General features: G+C 51.2%; 1 protein-coding gene across 23 annotated transcripts in view; it reads right to left on the bottom strand.

The window, feature by feature from the left end:
- The window catches only part of EPB41L1 (erythrocyte membrane protein band 4.1 like 1), a 172655-nt gene that overhangs the window by 6594 nt on the left and 150110 nt on the right, over nucleotides 1-15951 (bottom strand). For 17 of the 23 annotated variants that reach the window (XM_061437459.1, XM_061437461.1, XM_061437463.1 and 14 more), the window contains 7 exons: nucleotides 14751-15161; nucleotides 12840-12944; nucleotides 10638-10718; nucleotides 5883-5969; nucleotides 4983-5066; nucleotides 2870-2950; nucleotides 2445-2561 (listed from right to left, as the gene is read on the bottom strand). In XM_061437459.1, the coding sequence (XP_061293443.1) occupies nucleotides 2445-2561; nucleotides 2870-2950; nucleotides 4983-5066; nucleotides 5883-5969; nucleotides 10638-10718; nucleotides 12840-12944; nucleotides 14751-15161 (966 nt within the window). The remainder of the gene's footprint in view (nucleotides 1-2444; nucleotides 2562-2869; nucleotides 2951-4982; nucleotides 5067-5882; nucleotides 5970-10637; nucleotides 10719-12839; nucleotides 12945-14750; nucleotides 15162-15951) is intronic. The other 6 variants (XM_061437471.1, XM_061437470.1, XM_061437472.1 and 3 more) reach the window with 3 other exon arrangements.

Here is a 15951-nt window from a genome sequence, read left to right as displayed (position 1 = left end):
TAAAACTGAAAAAAAAAAAAAAGATTTCCGGGTCGTAACCCAGCACTTCTCAGTCAGACCCTATGACAATAGTTCTCTAGTGTCTGTGTTCCCAGGCTAATGCGGCCAGCTCAGCACCAGCTTGGCAAGTGACCTACACTCTACCCCTCTGAGACTTGGGTAACAAAAAGCAACAATAACTAAGCAACTGAGGGGACAAGAATGACAATTTACATGAAAGTCTGAGGAAGGCAGGCTCTGCCTGTGATCAGCTTACATGACTTCCAGACCAGCCCTGTCTGGGTCTTCCCTGGTGGTCCAGTGGCTAAGACTCTGCACTCCCAATGCAGGGGGCCTGGGTTCATTCCCTGCTCAGGGAACTAGATCCCACATGCTGCAACTAAGAGCTCCCATGGCACAACGAGCCCGGCATGAATAAATAAATTAAGCACACAAATAGACCAGCACTGCCCAACAGAAATACTAGCCACAGATGGAATTGAAAATTTTTCAGATAATAGATTTTCTAGACAATATTTTCTAAACATCCTAGAAATTTATGGCTTTCTAAAATTTCCAGCTATATTAGTAAAACTCTAATGTTTCAATTTACATCAAAAAGAGTAAAAAGAATCAGGTGAAATTAATTTTAATAATGTATTTCACTTAGCCTAATACATCCAAACATTATCACTTAACATATAATCAATATTAAAATTATTGAACTATTTTATACTCTTTTTCTCCATATATAATCTTCAAAATCCAGCACACATTTTACCCTTAAGGTACATCTCATTTCAGATTAGCCAGTTTCAAGTGTTCAACAGCCACATGTGGCTAGTGGCTCCTACACTGCACAGCACAGAAAATTATTTCCAACACTGTAGAAAGTTCTGTCGGACAGCACTGGTCTAGATTGGGGTTGGCAACGCTTCAGAGTGGCAAGAAAATACTTCCGCACCTTTTCTTGTGACATGAAGGGGGTGGTAATCAAAAGGGTGTAAAAGAAACATTCTTGTGTCTTTCTAGAAAACACTGGTTTTCTTCATCAGGGAGGAGGACAAAAGGAGACCTGCTGCTTGTGGGGGCCTTTGAAATGGATTTATTTTTCAGTGAGGTATAATGTGCAAAGTCAGTCAAGTACACAAATCTAAGTGTGGAGCTTAACACATTTTTATATGTGTACACATCCACGCAGCCCTCCCAGTTCAAGACACTGACACTTCCAGCACCCTCGAAGGTCCCCTTGTGGTTCTTCCCTGTCAATGCCACTTCTCAGCAGGAACTGATATTCAGACTTTGAGCATGTTTAGTATGGCCTGTTTTTGAACTTCCTATGAATGGACCCATTTGTAAGTGTCTAACTTATTTCACTCAACTCAATTATTATAGATCTGATAAAATTCAGTAAATTTCTAGAGGGGCCTCACCAGCTTCCCCCAAGTTCAGGCGGGAGACCTGTCTGCTCTAGCACCATTTCCCTCCTGTTATTCACCAAGGCACTGATGGCCCAAGAGGAAAGAGTAAGGATTGAGGTCCCCTCGGATTCTGGCCCCAGGTGGCCTCAGAAGAGTTTCCAATCTAGCAAGACAGATGGGATGAAGGACTCTGGTCCTCATATTCCTCCTTGGCATCAACTATACTTCAATTAAAAAAAAAAAGTAGGATTTCCCTGGTGGCACAGTGGATAAGATTTCGCCAGCCAGTGCAGGGGACGCAGGTTCAATCCCTGGTCCAGGAAGATCCCACATGCCACGGAGCAACTAAGCCCGTGCACCACAGCTGCTGAAGCCTGTGTGTCTAGAGCCCGTGCTCCGCAGCAAGAGAAGACCAAGCACTGCAGTGAACAGTAGCCGTCACTCTCCACAACTAGAGAAAGCCCATGCAAAGCAATGAAGACCCAGAGAAGCCTAAATAAATACAATTTTTTTAAAAGATAAAAAATTTTATCTTTTTTCAACTATAAAAGATAAAACTACAATTTTATCTTTTTTCAACATTCAACTATACTTCAATTTGTAAAACTTTCCTTCTTGGCGACATCTAGTGGCTGGTGATGGAGACAGAGACTTGGGGACAGGAATATGACGTGGGCTGGGTAGGACTTTTTCTGACTTCCAGCTTATAGGCAATGGGCCAGTGAGGTTTTGCTTATCTCTGTCTATCCCACCTTGGTATCCACCCGTCCAATCCTCTCTCCCCTTTTCTCACCACTTCTGGATTTACTTTTCTGGGTCTGGAGCCTAAAACCCCAAAGAAACCAGTCTTCCTTCCCCTCTGTCCTCATATCAAATCTAGGGGAGCTATTTCTTCCCTTTGAATCCAAAATCAGGAAGCCTGGGGGGTGGTGATCAAAGCTGTGCTGGAGACCCAGCCTCTGGGTGGGTCCTCACATGGAAATGCCTCTTGGAGGACCCTGTTCTCTTCTCTGTCTCACAGCTACTGAGCCCCACGAGCCTTACCTGTGGCTTCTTGTCCCTCTCCTCAGGGGATGGGTCTGTTTCTCTGTAGACGACGGCTTTGGTTACCAGCATGTCAGGATGCTGCAGTTTGGCCTCCTTGATGGCCAAAGCCAGGGCCTGGAGGAAAAGAAGAGCAGGGTGAGGAGCCAGAGCGCACTGAATACGGGTGAGGCCACAGAGACCAGCAAGCCCCTCCAGTGCACAGGGACGCTCCCACAAGTTCATGGCAGAGGGTGGAGCTCAGGTCTTCTGGCTCCTTCTGCCTCCCATTCAGTGCCCCTTCCTTGGGGGCTTCTCCTCTGGACAGGGTCAGCAGGAAGTGGACATCTTCTCTGCTCACACACGCAGCCGTCCACAGGTAACCCAACGCGGGAGGGCCGGTGGCCTGGGCAGTGCCACTGGGACCCACGCTCCCATCCACATACCTGGTCTTGATCGACATCTTCGTCCCCGGTGATGATGATCCGCTTCTCAATTCTCGTCTCAGAAAACCCTCCTTTCACAGTCTGCAGAGGGAGAGGGAGGTGGGTTCAGCCTTAGGTCTGGCTGGGGCAGCAGCCTCGACAGGGGACAGAGTCAAAGCACCCCTCAAGGGCAAGGCTGGAATCAGCAGTCGCCTTCTCTCCTGGATCCCTTGGTTTTTCCCTTTACTAGTTTTGGGACTTCAGACTGAACACCCTGCCTGGCTGCCACTCCTCCCCCAGCTACCAAGCTGCCCTCTCTAGCTCTTCCAAGCTGGGCTTGAATGCTGTGGCCCTCACCCTGGTGAGCTGCCCTTCCACCTTCCTGCCTCGGTACCTCCCGAGCAGCAAGTTCGTATCTCTCATGGTTCTGGGCCTCTCTGTCTTGTGCTGACCTTGTGTGTGTGACCTGGCCTTGCTCACTAGGCTGGGGCTCTTGATGGTAGGGGCCGTTATTTTTGTTCACCTCTGCATCCCCTCCTCCCCCATTCCCCTGCCCCACCTGGCCAGGATAGGTACTAAAATGCGGATTTGTTGAATGAAACACATGAATGAAATGTGAATGGTGACAAGGTTCTCCTTTAAATGACTTCCAACAACACTAGAAGAGAAAATTGCATGAATGATACTTATACATAAGCTGATAGCTGCCACTGTTTTCTGAAGGGGTGGGGCCTGGGAGCAAGCTTAGAAGATGGGGGAGGACTTAACTGCTTAATATATTAAAGGTAGGTGGTGGCGGAGGGAATGCCCAGCTGGAGTCAGGAGTGGACAGAGAGAAGGCGGCTCCCAGGGCAGAGTGGACGGCTCCCAGGTGGCAGGGCCAGGAGAGACTTTTGAGCTGTATGCTGCGGGGTGTGTGATGGAACCCCTTCCCATAAACCTTTCAGTCAAGTCATCCTTGCTCACTGATGCTTTTGGTAGGAATGGGCTCTTTCTGGGGACCATACTGTGTGTGGCAGGGGGCAGGGCTGGGGTGGTCTTGCTTATTAAGGGCTACTGCTGTCTACCAGATTCCTCCTTCGATGCTTGAACGGAACCTCCCACTCAGCCTGGCTCCCTGGCCTCTCTCCTTCAGGACCGCATCTCTGCCTTGGGCTCCCTCCTGTTCTTCCTCCTGGCCACTCAGGCATGGACACAGTGGTGAGCGGGTCCTCAGCCCGCGGGCCCCATCCTGTAAGTCGCTGCTGACCCACCGGGAAGGTCTTCCTCCTCTGGCCCCGCCCCTTCCCCTCCTCTGGCCCCGCCCCTTCCTCCTGGAACCCTGCTCCGCCCCCTCCACGCCTAGTCTCTTCCACATCTCTCTTCTTTCTCCCGTCTAGCTGCACATCCTAGTGGACCTCATCTCCTCTCCTTAAACCCCTTTTCACTGGGTTCCTTCCCACTTTAAAAACCTTGATGGCTTTCCATGGCTCTCAGACTCAGACCCTCTGTTGTCACCCTTGTCCTGGGATTTCTCTTTCTTGTCTCTGTTCTGCTTCCCCCTCCCTCAGTTCAACCTAATTTCTCACAGTTCCGCCCCTACATGCTTCTTCCTGGCAGAGACGGCTTATCTTGTTTCTCCGTGTGCACTGTTTGCAGCCCCTCCAGCAGTCCCTAGCACAAAGGTAGCGTAAGGCTGACAAACTAACATTTGCTCAGAGAATGAATAAGCGAACACACGGTTTCTGCTCCCATCTTCCACGTGGCTTAGAACGTCTGCCTCCTCCCTCAAGAGTCCTCCCTGGCTTTCCAAGACCGTGCGCAAACCCCACCTTTTCCAGAAGCCCCTTCCTCATTCTTGGAGCCTTCCTTAAATTGCTCCCTGCTAAATCCCTCTGGCACTTAAGCTCCATGAGGCACAAACACTAGGGTTCACAATGTCTTCCAAGGAGACAGTCCCATCCCCCCAGCCTGGCCGTCAACAATGAAGGGCAGGTTGGTGCCTATGATGCTTAGCACAGAACAAAGTGCACAGCACTCCAGAAACTGGGAACACTGCAGTCTTCTCTATCCACGTCACAGGGCAGAGCTGTGGCGAGCTTCCAAGCCCCGCGGCCAGGCTGGGGGCACACGGGGTCCTGCTGCTGCTACTCACTTTGGTAACATGGGTGGTGGTGGAGGTGGAGAGGGTTTCCGCGGTGGCGCCGTAGGTGCTGGTGAGGACATCTTTCCCGATGATCTGCAGAATATAACCACCACGACCCCACCCCAGGGGTCAGGTGAGGGCGCTGGGGTCTGCAGGATGGGGCGGGGGCGGGGCCAACCAAGGGAGAAGTGGGGAAGGGGGTGGTTCCATGAAGGTGAAGTCTGGAAGCCAAGATGCTTTGAGTCACCAAGTCTAAGAACTCAGGAATACTGGAGTCTTCAGAATGCTAGACCCATGAAATTCTCAAACCCTGGAATCTAAGATTCCTAGAACCTGAGATTCCTAAGGTCTTGAATCCTAACAAGACCCTAGAATTTAAGAATCCTGGCCTTTGAGAAGGATGAACAGAGGGATCCCAGGGCAGAAACAGAGCACTCTTCATCCCCCATGCTGTCAGGGTGGGGAAGACGCTCTTTCTGGGACTAGATGATGAAGACGACAGATCTGGAGAACAGAGGCACTGCCAGAGACCTCTCAGTGACAGACTCAGGCTGCTGAGGGTGGAGCAGGTCCAGAGTCCAAGCCTCTGGACTCCTAGTCCATTACTCCTCCTGGTCAGTAAGGACAGCAGATGCCAAAGAGCTGTGACGTTACAGGCATCACCAAGGGGAGGGACCAGTTCATCCCACTCTGCTGCCCTACTTGTACGTGGGGGGTGGGGGGGGGCAATGGACGAGACCCTGACCAGGGAGCTCTGTGGGCATCCGAAGGTGATGCCGTTTCCTAGTGCTGTCCTTAAAGGGGCGGCCTCCCAGGCTCCACGCCGCACTTGCCTTGGGCCACGTGTGGACCCACGTCCACAATGCTCTGTGTGGAGTCCCCTAGCCTGAGCTGGCCCTGCCCACTTACCGGAGAAAGAGAACGGATTTCCGTGGCCACCGTCTGTGGGCCTGGGATCATGGCAGCTGCCCCCTTCCCGGACTTGAGACTGTTCTCCTGGGGAAACAATAGTGCTCAGATGGCCAGGTCTCAGGTGGGCGGGCCCCCAGGATGGCCGGAGCACGTGACCATGGAGCTCTCCCAGCCACAAGGTTGAATAGTGACGTTAGAGGCAGAGAGCTGAAGGCATCATTCAGTTCAGTCTGCTCCTGTTCATCCCTTGCTCGCTCACTCAACACACACGCTTACACACTTACACACCCACACATTCAACAAATATTTACCGAATGCCTGGCGTTAGGGACACTGTGGTGAACAAGACTCAAGACTCAATGTTCTCCCTGTAAGTACTAACAAAGGAGTCGAGACATCCAGGCCCTGCCATGTTCCAGCCACGTGACCTGGGGCAGACCCACCTGCACTCTCCAAGCCTCCTCGATTCACCTACATAAAAGGACCCTGCAGTATACAGGTTCATCAGTGGCAACAAACATCCCACTCCAGTGGGAGATGTTGGTAATGAGGTGCAGGTCGGGGGTTGTGTATGTGCTGGGGGGCAAGGGGTCTAGGAGAAATCTCTGGACCTTCCTCTCAAGTTTGCTGTGAACTTAAAATTGTTCTAAAAGAATAAAGTCTTAAAAGAAATTTTTTTAAAGGGAGACCCCTGTCCCACTTGCACAGGGACATTATGAAACTGAAAGAAGATGAAAGGGCTTTGCAAACAGCAATCTGTCAGGTAAATACAGGAGTACAGGCTGATACTAACAACATGATGACTACTGCTTTCTGAGTGTTCACAAGGTGCTAGGTATTGTGCTAGGGATGCATGGTCTCATTTAAGCCTCTGAACCACCTAGGAAATTGTTTTAATATTCCTGTTTTACAGGTGAGAAACTGGAAGGTCAGGGAATGTTAAGTGGCTTGTTCAAGCCCCCGTACAAGTGAGTGACAGAGCCTGGATTTAGATCCAAGTTGGTCAGACTCCAGATTCAACACTCTCCTTCTGACATGCCCCTCTGCCCTTGAACCAGCTCTCCTGGTCCAGCCTTGGGATCTAACTCCTAGATATTCCTGGAATTGGACCCAGGCTTACTGACCCACACTTACTCCAGTGTTCTTGCCTGGGAAATGCCATGGACAGAGGAGCCTGGTGGGCTACAGTCCATGGGGTCGCAGAGCAGTCAGACACAGCCTAACGACTAAACAACGACAATGACTGGTGGGAGCCTCCATCTCCCACTTCCTGCACCACCGCAGGGCTCAGCCTTGTCCATCCAGGGGCCCAGAGCTGTGTCCACTCTGCAGCTCCCCAGTGGGCTGAGCCTCAGGTCTGGACTGTGCATGACTGATTCTAGATCTGGACCTCTGTCTGCCAGGGGATGGGTGAGGACAGAAGCCCTCTGCCTTCGCCCCACCCTCCCCTGATCTAGCCCCAGCTGTGGGTAACCTGGTTACCTGGTATTCTAATCACAAGCCACTTTCTCAGAGAGCGTCCCAGAATGTGGCTCAGCAGCAGGCCTGAAAAGGGCAGCCTTCTGGGCTTCAGGCTTCCTTTCTCCCAGCCAGGGAGACAGCCACTAGCCCCTCTGAATCCTCCCATCCCTCCAGGCCTTCAAATCTCTACTTCCTCTATGGATCCCTGTTTTCTAGCCAAGCCTCACCTCCACCTTCACACTGCTGGGCACACAGGTCGTTCCAAGCAAGGTGCCAGCTACTCCACTTGCCTTTCCCAGATCTCCAGCTCACCAGTCACCTCTCCTGCCTCAAGGAGGAGCACCCCTTCTCCCTGGCTGGGGCTACACCCCCATTTCCATGCCAGGTCCTTCCTCCCCATACTCGGGCCTCCTCTCCATCCCGCTCCACTCCCCCCACTACTCTCTCTGAGACGCCTCGGCTACTCAAGCCTTCTATGGCCTCGTCAAAGCCACAGTCCCCTCTCCCTTTATCTGCAGCTCAGATCTTTCTTGAACCTGAGACCTTTAAAACCAACTATCTCCGCGACATTTTCCCCTGGAAATGTCCCACAGGCACCTCAGGCTCAATCAGACCCCAAATGGAATTCACTGCTTCCCTCACCCCCAACACATACCTTCTGCTGAGGAGCACCCTCTGCTGTGCTCCTCGTTGGTGTAAATGCTTCTCAGACTTGAGGGGTATCACCTGAAGGACTTGTGAAAAAATAGACAACCCCCACACCCGGGCTCCAACCTGTAGTTTTCGAGTTGTCTGGGGTGGGGCCTGAGAATTTCCTTTCTAGTAGATTTCCAGGGCGACTGAGCAGCCTCACTGGTCCATCTTTCTTCCCATCATCTGAACGTCCAATCAGTGACTAAATCCTGCCTCCAGACAGCGTTAACCCCATCCCCCTGGTCAGCCTCCACCACCTCTCACTCTGGCCCTGCCCCAGCCCCTAAACTAGTTCTCTCCCTGCTCTTTCCGTCTCTCCCAGCGGAATGTGGGCTCAGCACTGCTGTCTCCCTCCGCGCTGGATTCGCAGTGCCTGGCTTTACACTACCTCACACACCGTGGGTGTTCAGTAAATATTTGCTGCAGGAAGGAAGGAGGGAGGGAGGGGAGGAGGGAGGAAGGATTAGAGGGAAGAAGGGGAAAAAAAGGGATGCGAGCTCCCAAGGGAAGGAAATTTGTTCCAAGAATGTTCCACACAGGTTGCTAGAGTTATCTTTCTAAAACACAGAAACACATATTTGATGACACCATGCCCCTACTTAAAAATCTGAAGGGCTTCCCTGGTGGTCCCAGTGGCTGGGAAACTGCGCTCCCAATGCAGGGAGCCTGGGTTCGATCCCCGGTCAGGGAACTGGATCCCACATGCTGCAACTAAGACCCGGCACAGCCAAATAAATAAATAAATATTTTAAAAATGGAAGTGAATCTCCATGGTCTCCAGAATGAAGTGTGAACTTCATACATGACATCTGAGGCCCTTTCAGCCCAGCCTTCCTTTCCAGCCCCTTCTCCCCCTGCTCCCCGTCCACACACTTGACATCTCACTTCCCTGACCACTTCCTTTCCCTAAATGCTCCACTTCTTCACATCTTTGCCTTTACACCTGCTGTTACCATGACCTAGGAAACCTCCTCCCATGACTGCCCCCTAATTTTATCCTCCAGGGTAGCTCAGATGTCACTGCCTAGGGAAAGCCTTCCCAGGCTCCTGCAGTCTCAACCCATGCCCTGGGCTCCCTGGGAAAGCATTATTACACAGTTGCCTGAAGGCAGGAAAAAATAATGGCCACTCTTATTTACAGACCACTTACAGTGCGCTAGGCACTCTTTGGAGGGCTTTACATAGATTACCTTAGTTTAGCCTCATCTCAACACTTTGGGGATATACTATTGTTCCCCCCCACCCCATTTTCCAAGTGGAAACAGGTCTGAAAAGGTTTTGGGTAACTTGTCCAAGGTCACCCAGCCAGGAAAGTGGGAGAGCCAGGCCTTGTTCACCACTGTGTGCCAGGACCTAAACAATAGATGTGCCCATGATTATCACTTGGACGAGTGAGTTCTAACAAGCAGTGTCTTTTCTTCAACTCTATATCCCCATTCCAGGCAGAGTAGAGACTAATACATGTTTTTAGAACAAATGAATGGATGGATGGATGGATGAGTAAATGAATGATGTAACTGCCTGCTCACCATGGTACAGATTTACATTTAGCCCGAGGACCATCCTGATGCCACATGGCAAAGGGTTGAGGGGAGAAGAGTAACAGAGTGACCCATGGAGAGTGTGCAAGCTGGTCACTGGTTTAGGCTTATGTATCTTAAAAGTCTTTATTTACTCAAAACCTTCCTATGGAGTAGCCTAAATTAATGTATAATTTTCTTCCTATGTGTGTATCAGGAGTTTGGCAAGAGAAAGCATTTGAAAACAACCTCCCCCAGCTCAAGACAGATCCAGCCCGGGCACTGATGCCCGCTCAGCCCCAGCCCCAGCCCCACATGGGCCACTGTTCACAACGGTCAGAATCGGGGAGCAGAGCAGAGCAGTTGAGGTGGACAGTGGGGCTTCCGGACCCAGAACACCTGGCTTTGACCTGGCTCTAGCATATGTTTGGTGGTGTGACCTTGGGTAAGTCACTTTACCTCTCTGAACTTCATTTTCCTCCTCTGTAAAGGATGGAGGAAAAAGAGCATCCACCTCACAGCTCTTTTCTGCCCCCCGAGGGTGCTGCATGGAGTCACAACCTGTGGCTGAATGCTAGCTGTGCTGTGTCATCATTTGAAGAATCTGATGTGATTCTTCAGAGCAGAACCACAGGGTCCCTCAGGACTTGAGCTTCTGGCTTAAAGTCACCACACGCCATCTACTGACCAATGTGAGGAAGTGGCCTGGGCCACCCACAGGTGCCACGAGGGTGGATTTCATCCAGGAAGGATTTTATCAGCACAATCCTTCCGTGTTGCTGATAATCAGTTACTCAGACAGTAGCATCCTCTCTTTGTCCCTGCCATAGCTCAGATGGTCCAGATGACTGAAACTCAGGGATGCCACCTCCCACATTATTCATTTTGCAAAACTGAGATCTCACAGGCTATCCTGTGGCAGCTACGGGCCAGACTTTCAAACTTCGGCTCTGTGTCCCACGCCTGACACAGTGAGGTGGATGAGGGCTTCCTGCCACACCTGGCGAGGTCGGCTTGTTATCTGGCTGTTTCAGGGGCAAGAGGCTGGTCAGAGAGGCAAGTCTCAGGTCCTACTTACCATGGTGGTTGATATGGTCTCTGTGGTGATGGAGGGAGTAGTTGTGAGGAACTCCTTCCCTCCTGGGGCAGTCCCATCAACCTGGGGGCCAGAGGAGGAGTTGTTAGAGGGGTGGGGGGAGAGAGAGAGAGTACCGAAAATGACTGCAGCATCTGCCACCTGGGCAGGAGGCATCCCCAGGTACCAAGCGGCAGGCAGTGTGAGCGAACGTGGGGAGGGGGATGTCCACACACCATATGCATATGTGTGCATGCATTCAGTTGTATCTGACTCTTTCTGCGGCCCCACAGACTGTGGCCCGTCAGGCTCCTCTGTCCATGGGATTCTCCAGGCAAGGATACTGGAGTGGGTTGCCATTTCCTCCTCTGGGGGATCTTTCCAACCCAGGGATCGAACCCACATCTCTTCTGTCTCCTGCATCCACAGGCAGGTTCTTTACCACTAGCACCACCTGGGAAGCCCTATCCAGACACAGACCAAACTACAGACGGGCCTCAGGTCATCCCAGGTCACGGGTCCTCCAGCTCATTCAGATTCTTTTATTTCACAAAGGGAAAACAACCCCAGATCATTTGAAACATTCTATCCAAATTTCAGAGCCTGTGTTCTTTGACTGAGGAGCCCACTGCTAGGAATTCACCCTTCAGATGCATACTGAAAGTTTTACCAGGGAGTCTGAACAGAAAAGTTCATTGCAGCATCAGTGTTAACTGCAAAAGACAAAAACAATCACAGGTCCATTGATGGGAGATAAATACATGCTAAATCAGGATCCATTCCTAAGTTGGAATAAGGAGAGTGAGGTGGGTCCACATGGGCCAACAAGGAGGGATCTCCAGGGTAAATATTAAGAAAAAAGGTAAAATGTAAAAGAGAGAACAATCTCTTTTGTGTAAAAAATTTAAATATCTAGAGATGTAAGCACATATGTTAGTATATGCATAATTTTTTTTCTGGGAAGAATCACAAGAAAAATTTCATTCTGTTCTGTTTGAATTTCATAACTGTGACTATTTTGTTGTTATTTTGTTATAGGAGCTGTGGGGCCATTTTTTGTTTTCTACTTCTCTGTATAAAAACAAAGCCAACACACATTACTAAAACAAAACAGACCAGTGGAGCAGCTTGCCCAGGGTCACACAGCTTGTCAGAACTCGAAGGTTTTTACAGCTGCACTAGCCACCTCAGAAACCTCTATGCATGTTATCAAAGATGGAGAAAAAGTTCGGGAAAGGACAGAGTTGCCCACATCGTGTAGATTTACATCTTACTTTAAGTTCTTGAGACAAAGATTGGTCTCCAGGGAAAAAGAGCCCCAGCACTGCAGTTCCTCTGGCCGGCAAGAACCAAGAGGAAATCTACCAGACCCTCAGTCTCCCTTTTCAGAGCTTAAAAACGAAAGGAGCTGAGAAAATGCACTGTAAGTAATGGATCTGTGTCTGTTTGCAACTGCCTCTCCAGGTTGGGCTTCCCTGGTGGCTCAAACGGTAGAGAATCTACCTACCATGCAGGAGACCTGGGGTTCAACCTCTGGATTGGGAACATCACCTGGAGAAAGGTATGGCAACCCACTCCAGTATTCTTGCCTGGAGAATCCCATGGACAGAAGAGCCCGGTGGGCTATAGTCCATGGGATCGCAAACAGCTGGACACGACTGAATGACTTAACACTTTCTCCAGGGTACTAGGTATTTTTACATCTTGCTGAGCCAAATAACTTATCTTTTTATTCCCTCAGTTTGTTCATTCTGTCAGTCTGATGTGGAACCCCCATGCATTAAAAAAAAAAAAACAGACCCCATGTGAGCAGCTCTGATTAAAGCTGAATTGGGATCTGTCTTCTCCCAAAGCAGTCCCTGGGATAGCTCAAGAAACCTCTCCAACTCCTTCAAGTGACCCATCGTCACTTGATAAGACCCATTGTCTTATCCATGTAACACTCCCAGGAGAATAAAGGCCACATGACCATCCCCATTTTACAGACGGGAAAATTGAAGCTTTAAGAGGAATAGTCTGCCCATCCTATCACCCACCCATGGGGCTCAGGGAAGATAATGAAGCTTGGAAGAGCATTGGGGTTAAAATTGTGGCGCTGGGGGAAGCCAAGGTGGCAAGGGCTGGCCAAGGGAGTTTGCCACAGTGGGGACGCCACACTCCAATGCCCAGTTTCCTTGCTCAGGCACATAGGAAAGCACAGGTTACCTGGGTGGTGTCCACAGTGGCAACCCTGGTCTGCAGTACAGCCTCTGGCTCAATCTTCTTCCTGATGGCCAGGCTGCTGACAGTCATGGTTTCCGTTTTCACGGGCTGTAGGGAGATGAAGGAGAAACACTGTGTCTCAAACCCCAGAATGATTCCTGCCCACAGGCAACTGCGACGTAGGGTCAGCAGGTGAATTCCAACCCCTGCTGCTGGCTGACTTTCCAGAGGGTGATGCAGGCCAGGGCAAAAGAGGCCTGGTGTGATGTCATAGACAAACAGCCTTGGAAGGGAGCCAGACCCATCAGCAGCACCCAGACAGGCTGCCTGTGACCCTGCGACAATACAACCTCATGGTGGTCCAACCGCATGGTGGTCCAACCTCATGGTGGTCCGTGCTGGTTTTCAGGCTACCATTAAGAGAACATTCACTATTCAGTAAACATGCTCCTTGCTGGGTCTCACATCCAGCATCGTCGTGATATACACTGTCCTGAATGACTTCAGGGGTGATGCCACCACCTCCCAGCTGCTTTGTCTGTTCTTTAGAGCAAGAGTCACACACCTGGAGGCCTGGGGGTGCGGGGAAGGGGCAGGCAGCAGATGTAAACGAGTGAAGTGGGCTTGCTGAGGATGGGGATGAACTGGAGAGCACATGGGGTCCACTCAGGTTTGGTCTGAGTGACTGGATTACCTGATTTTTTAAAAGATATTAAAAAAAAAATCCTTGGATCTTGTAATCATCGTCCTGATTTTTAAACCAAGGTCAAAGAAAACACCCGTGGGCAAACAGATTACAGCCTCTACTCTAGAAGTCTTATGTTAAATGATTAGTATCTTCTGAGTCCTCCATTGAACCTAGTTCATGGCTATACACACAGCAGGTGCTAACATATGTGAATGAAAGAATGAATAAATAAATGAATGAATGAATGCCAGTTTTCATCAGGTTGGGAGGCTGGTAAGAGGGAACTCTTCTTTTAATAGATGGTTGTAACTTAGAGATCCAGCCACTCATTCAGTTAATCATTATTAGTGCTTGGTATGTGCAAGCTTAGTGGAGTTGCCACCTGGTAGGAACGCAGATCTGTAAGCCAGTAACCTGACAACTTGTAGTTATGATGGGAGTGGAAGCAAGCAGAGCAAGGGGGCTGAGCAGGGAACAACGCTTCTGCCCTGGGTAGTCAGGAAAGCATTCACTTGTTAAGCGACATGTGAACTCAGTTCTGGAACGTGACAAATTCGCAAGGCAGAGAAAGGGAGAAAAAACTTTCTCCAGAGGGTTCAGCACGGAGTGAAAAACCAGAATGGATGAGCTCCTATTTCAACGCCTGGAATGTGGGGGAAGGGAGAATGTGGTGGGAGGCAACTGGGGCTGGAAGAGACGCAAAAGCAAAGGAATCGGGACCAAAGGTCCCCTGTAAGAAGCCCTGAGAGCAGAGAGGCCCAGACCCAGTCTGTCCCCGAGTCCCCTTCTGCAACGACGTTTCCTTTTCTCTAGGAGTTTCCACTGTTCCCCCAAGACCCCAGGCCCCAGGGAGAGGAGCCAGCGCAGGGATCAGAAACAAACATCTGGCTTTCAGAGCAGGGCGCCCCCATGAGTCCACAAGCACACAGTCTGCAGGTGCCATGCAACGCAGGCAGGGGGAGGAGTCGAGTCGGACCAGACTGCCTGTCGTCACGTGACCTCAGGCAAAAGATGGGGTCACGGGGTTAAAGTGCCCACGAGTGCACGTTAGGGGTAAACCGAGCTGCCGAACATGCGAGCACAGAACCATGCTGCTCTGCGGAGGGGCGGTCATGCAACACGGATCAGAGCTTCCGGCTGGCGGCTCAGTCTTCTCACGCGTGGCCCAGGGCCCTCTGAACATGCAGTGCCCGGCGGGCCCGGGTCCCGGTGACGCTCCACTGTACCTCGAACTGGGCCATATCCGGGGTGGAGCAGGCCCCATGGTCTGGGCTGTCCTCCAGGCCCCCGGACTCGTCATCCTGGCTGGGGCCCCGTTTGTTGAGATCCCGGGAGAACACCAGGCCCTCGGTTTCCGAGTCGCTCTTGTCTCGGTCAAGCTCAGGCAGGCTGCGGGAGAAGTCTTCGAAGGCGCTGCCGTGGTAGTCGCCGATGACCGTGAAGTCGACCTCGGCCTCCAGGCTGGACGTGGAGCTGACGGTGATGCTGGAGCACTTCCGCTCAATGGCCAGGTGGTTGTCCTTCAGGAACACGGCGTCCCTCTCCTGGTCTTGCTCCTCATCTCCCGTGTCACTCTCTGGGGCCCTGGGCCGTGGCGGTTTGACCTTCTCCTCGGAGCCCTCCCTCAGCCCTGCTCTCTATGGCCAGATAAAATCAGAGGAATGGTGGGGTGTGGGATGGGGGGAGAGAGAGAGAGAGAGAAAGAGAGAAATCAAGATGGTGAATGACAGAAGAAATCTTGGGGCAGCTGATGCCCCCCAAATGGAAGAGCAGGTCAGGAAAAGAAAAACACCCCCGGAAAGGTTCTTTGACACCATAATAAGCTTAAAAAAAAAAAAAAAGAAAGAAAAGAAAACATACACACAGAAAATTTCTCAAGAGTGAGGACGCTCCTTTCCGAGGGTCTCTCGCTGATGGCAAAAGCAAGTACAAAGCAAACATCCTGCCAGTTGGGCCTGGACAGGAGGCTCCATCCAAGGTTTGGATCTGGGAGTTTATCAGAAGCGGCACTGCGCACGCGGCAGGGATGGGAGCCCGGACCCCAGGCCCATCCGTGCAGGCGGACATTGAGGAAACAGAAACCAAGGAGGGAGGCCCAGGGACTTGGGGACACCCAGGATGGGGAGGCAGAGAGGCTGGAGCCAAGAGCTTTGAGGAACAAAGAGGAAGCCAGCACGCTTTGTCAATTCCACTGAGTCTCGGTGGGCGGAGTCAGCGTCGTCTAGAGGGAGGAGGCATGGGGGTAATTCCTGGGAGCTGGGCGCTACAGCCCTCCACCCTGAGCTCTCTGAGAGGAGGTTCCGGTCAAATCAGTGCAATTGACAAGAGCAGGCCGAGGAAGTGCTGGAGGGGGACCAGCCACTCTTGTCTGACATACATACCTCTCAACTTGGCCTGTCAGGGATTAAACACCACACATACATTTTT

The sequence above is a fragment of the Bos javanicus genome, chromosome 13 (assembly GCF_032452875.1).
Source record: "Bos javanicus breed banteng chromosome 13, ARS-OSU_banteng_1.0, whole genome shotgun sequence".
Lineage (NCBI taxonomy): Eukaryota > Metazoa > Chordata > Mammalia > Artiodactyla > Bovidae > Bos > Bos javanicus.
Note: the sequence above shows the minus strand (reverse complement) of the source record. Positions and strands in the feature narration are given on the sequence as shown.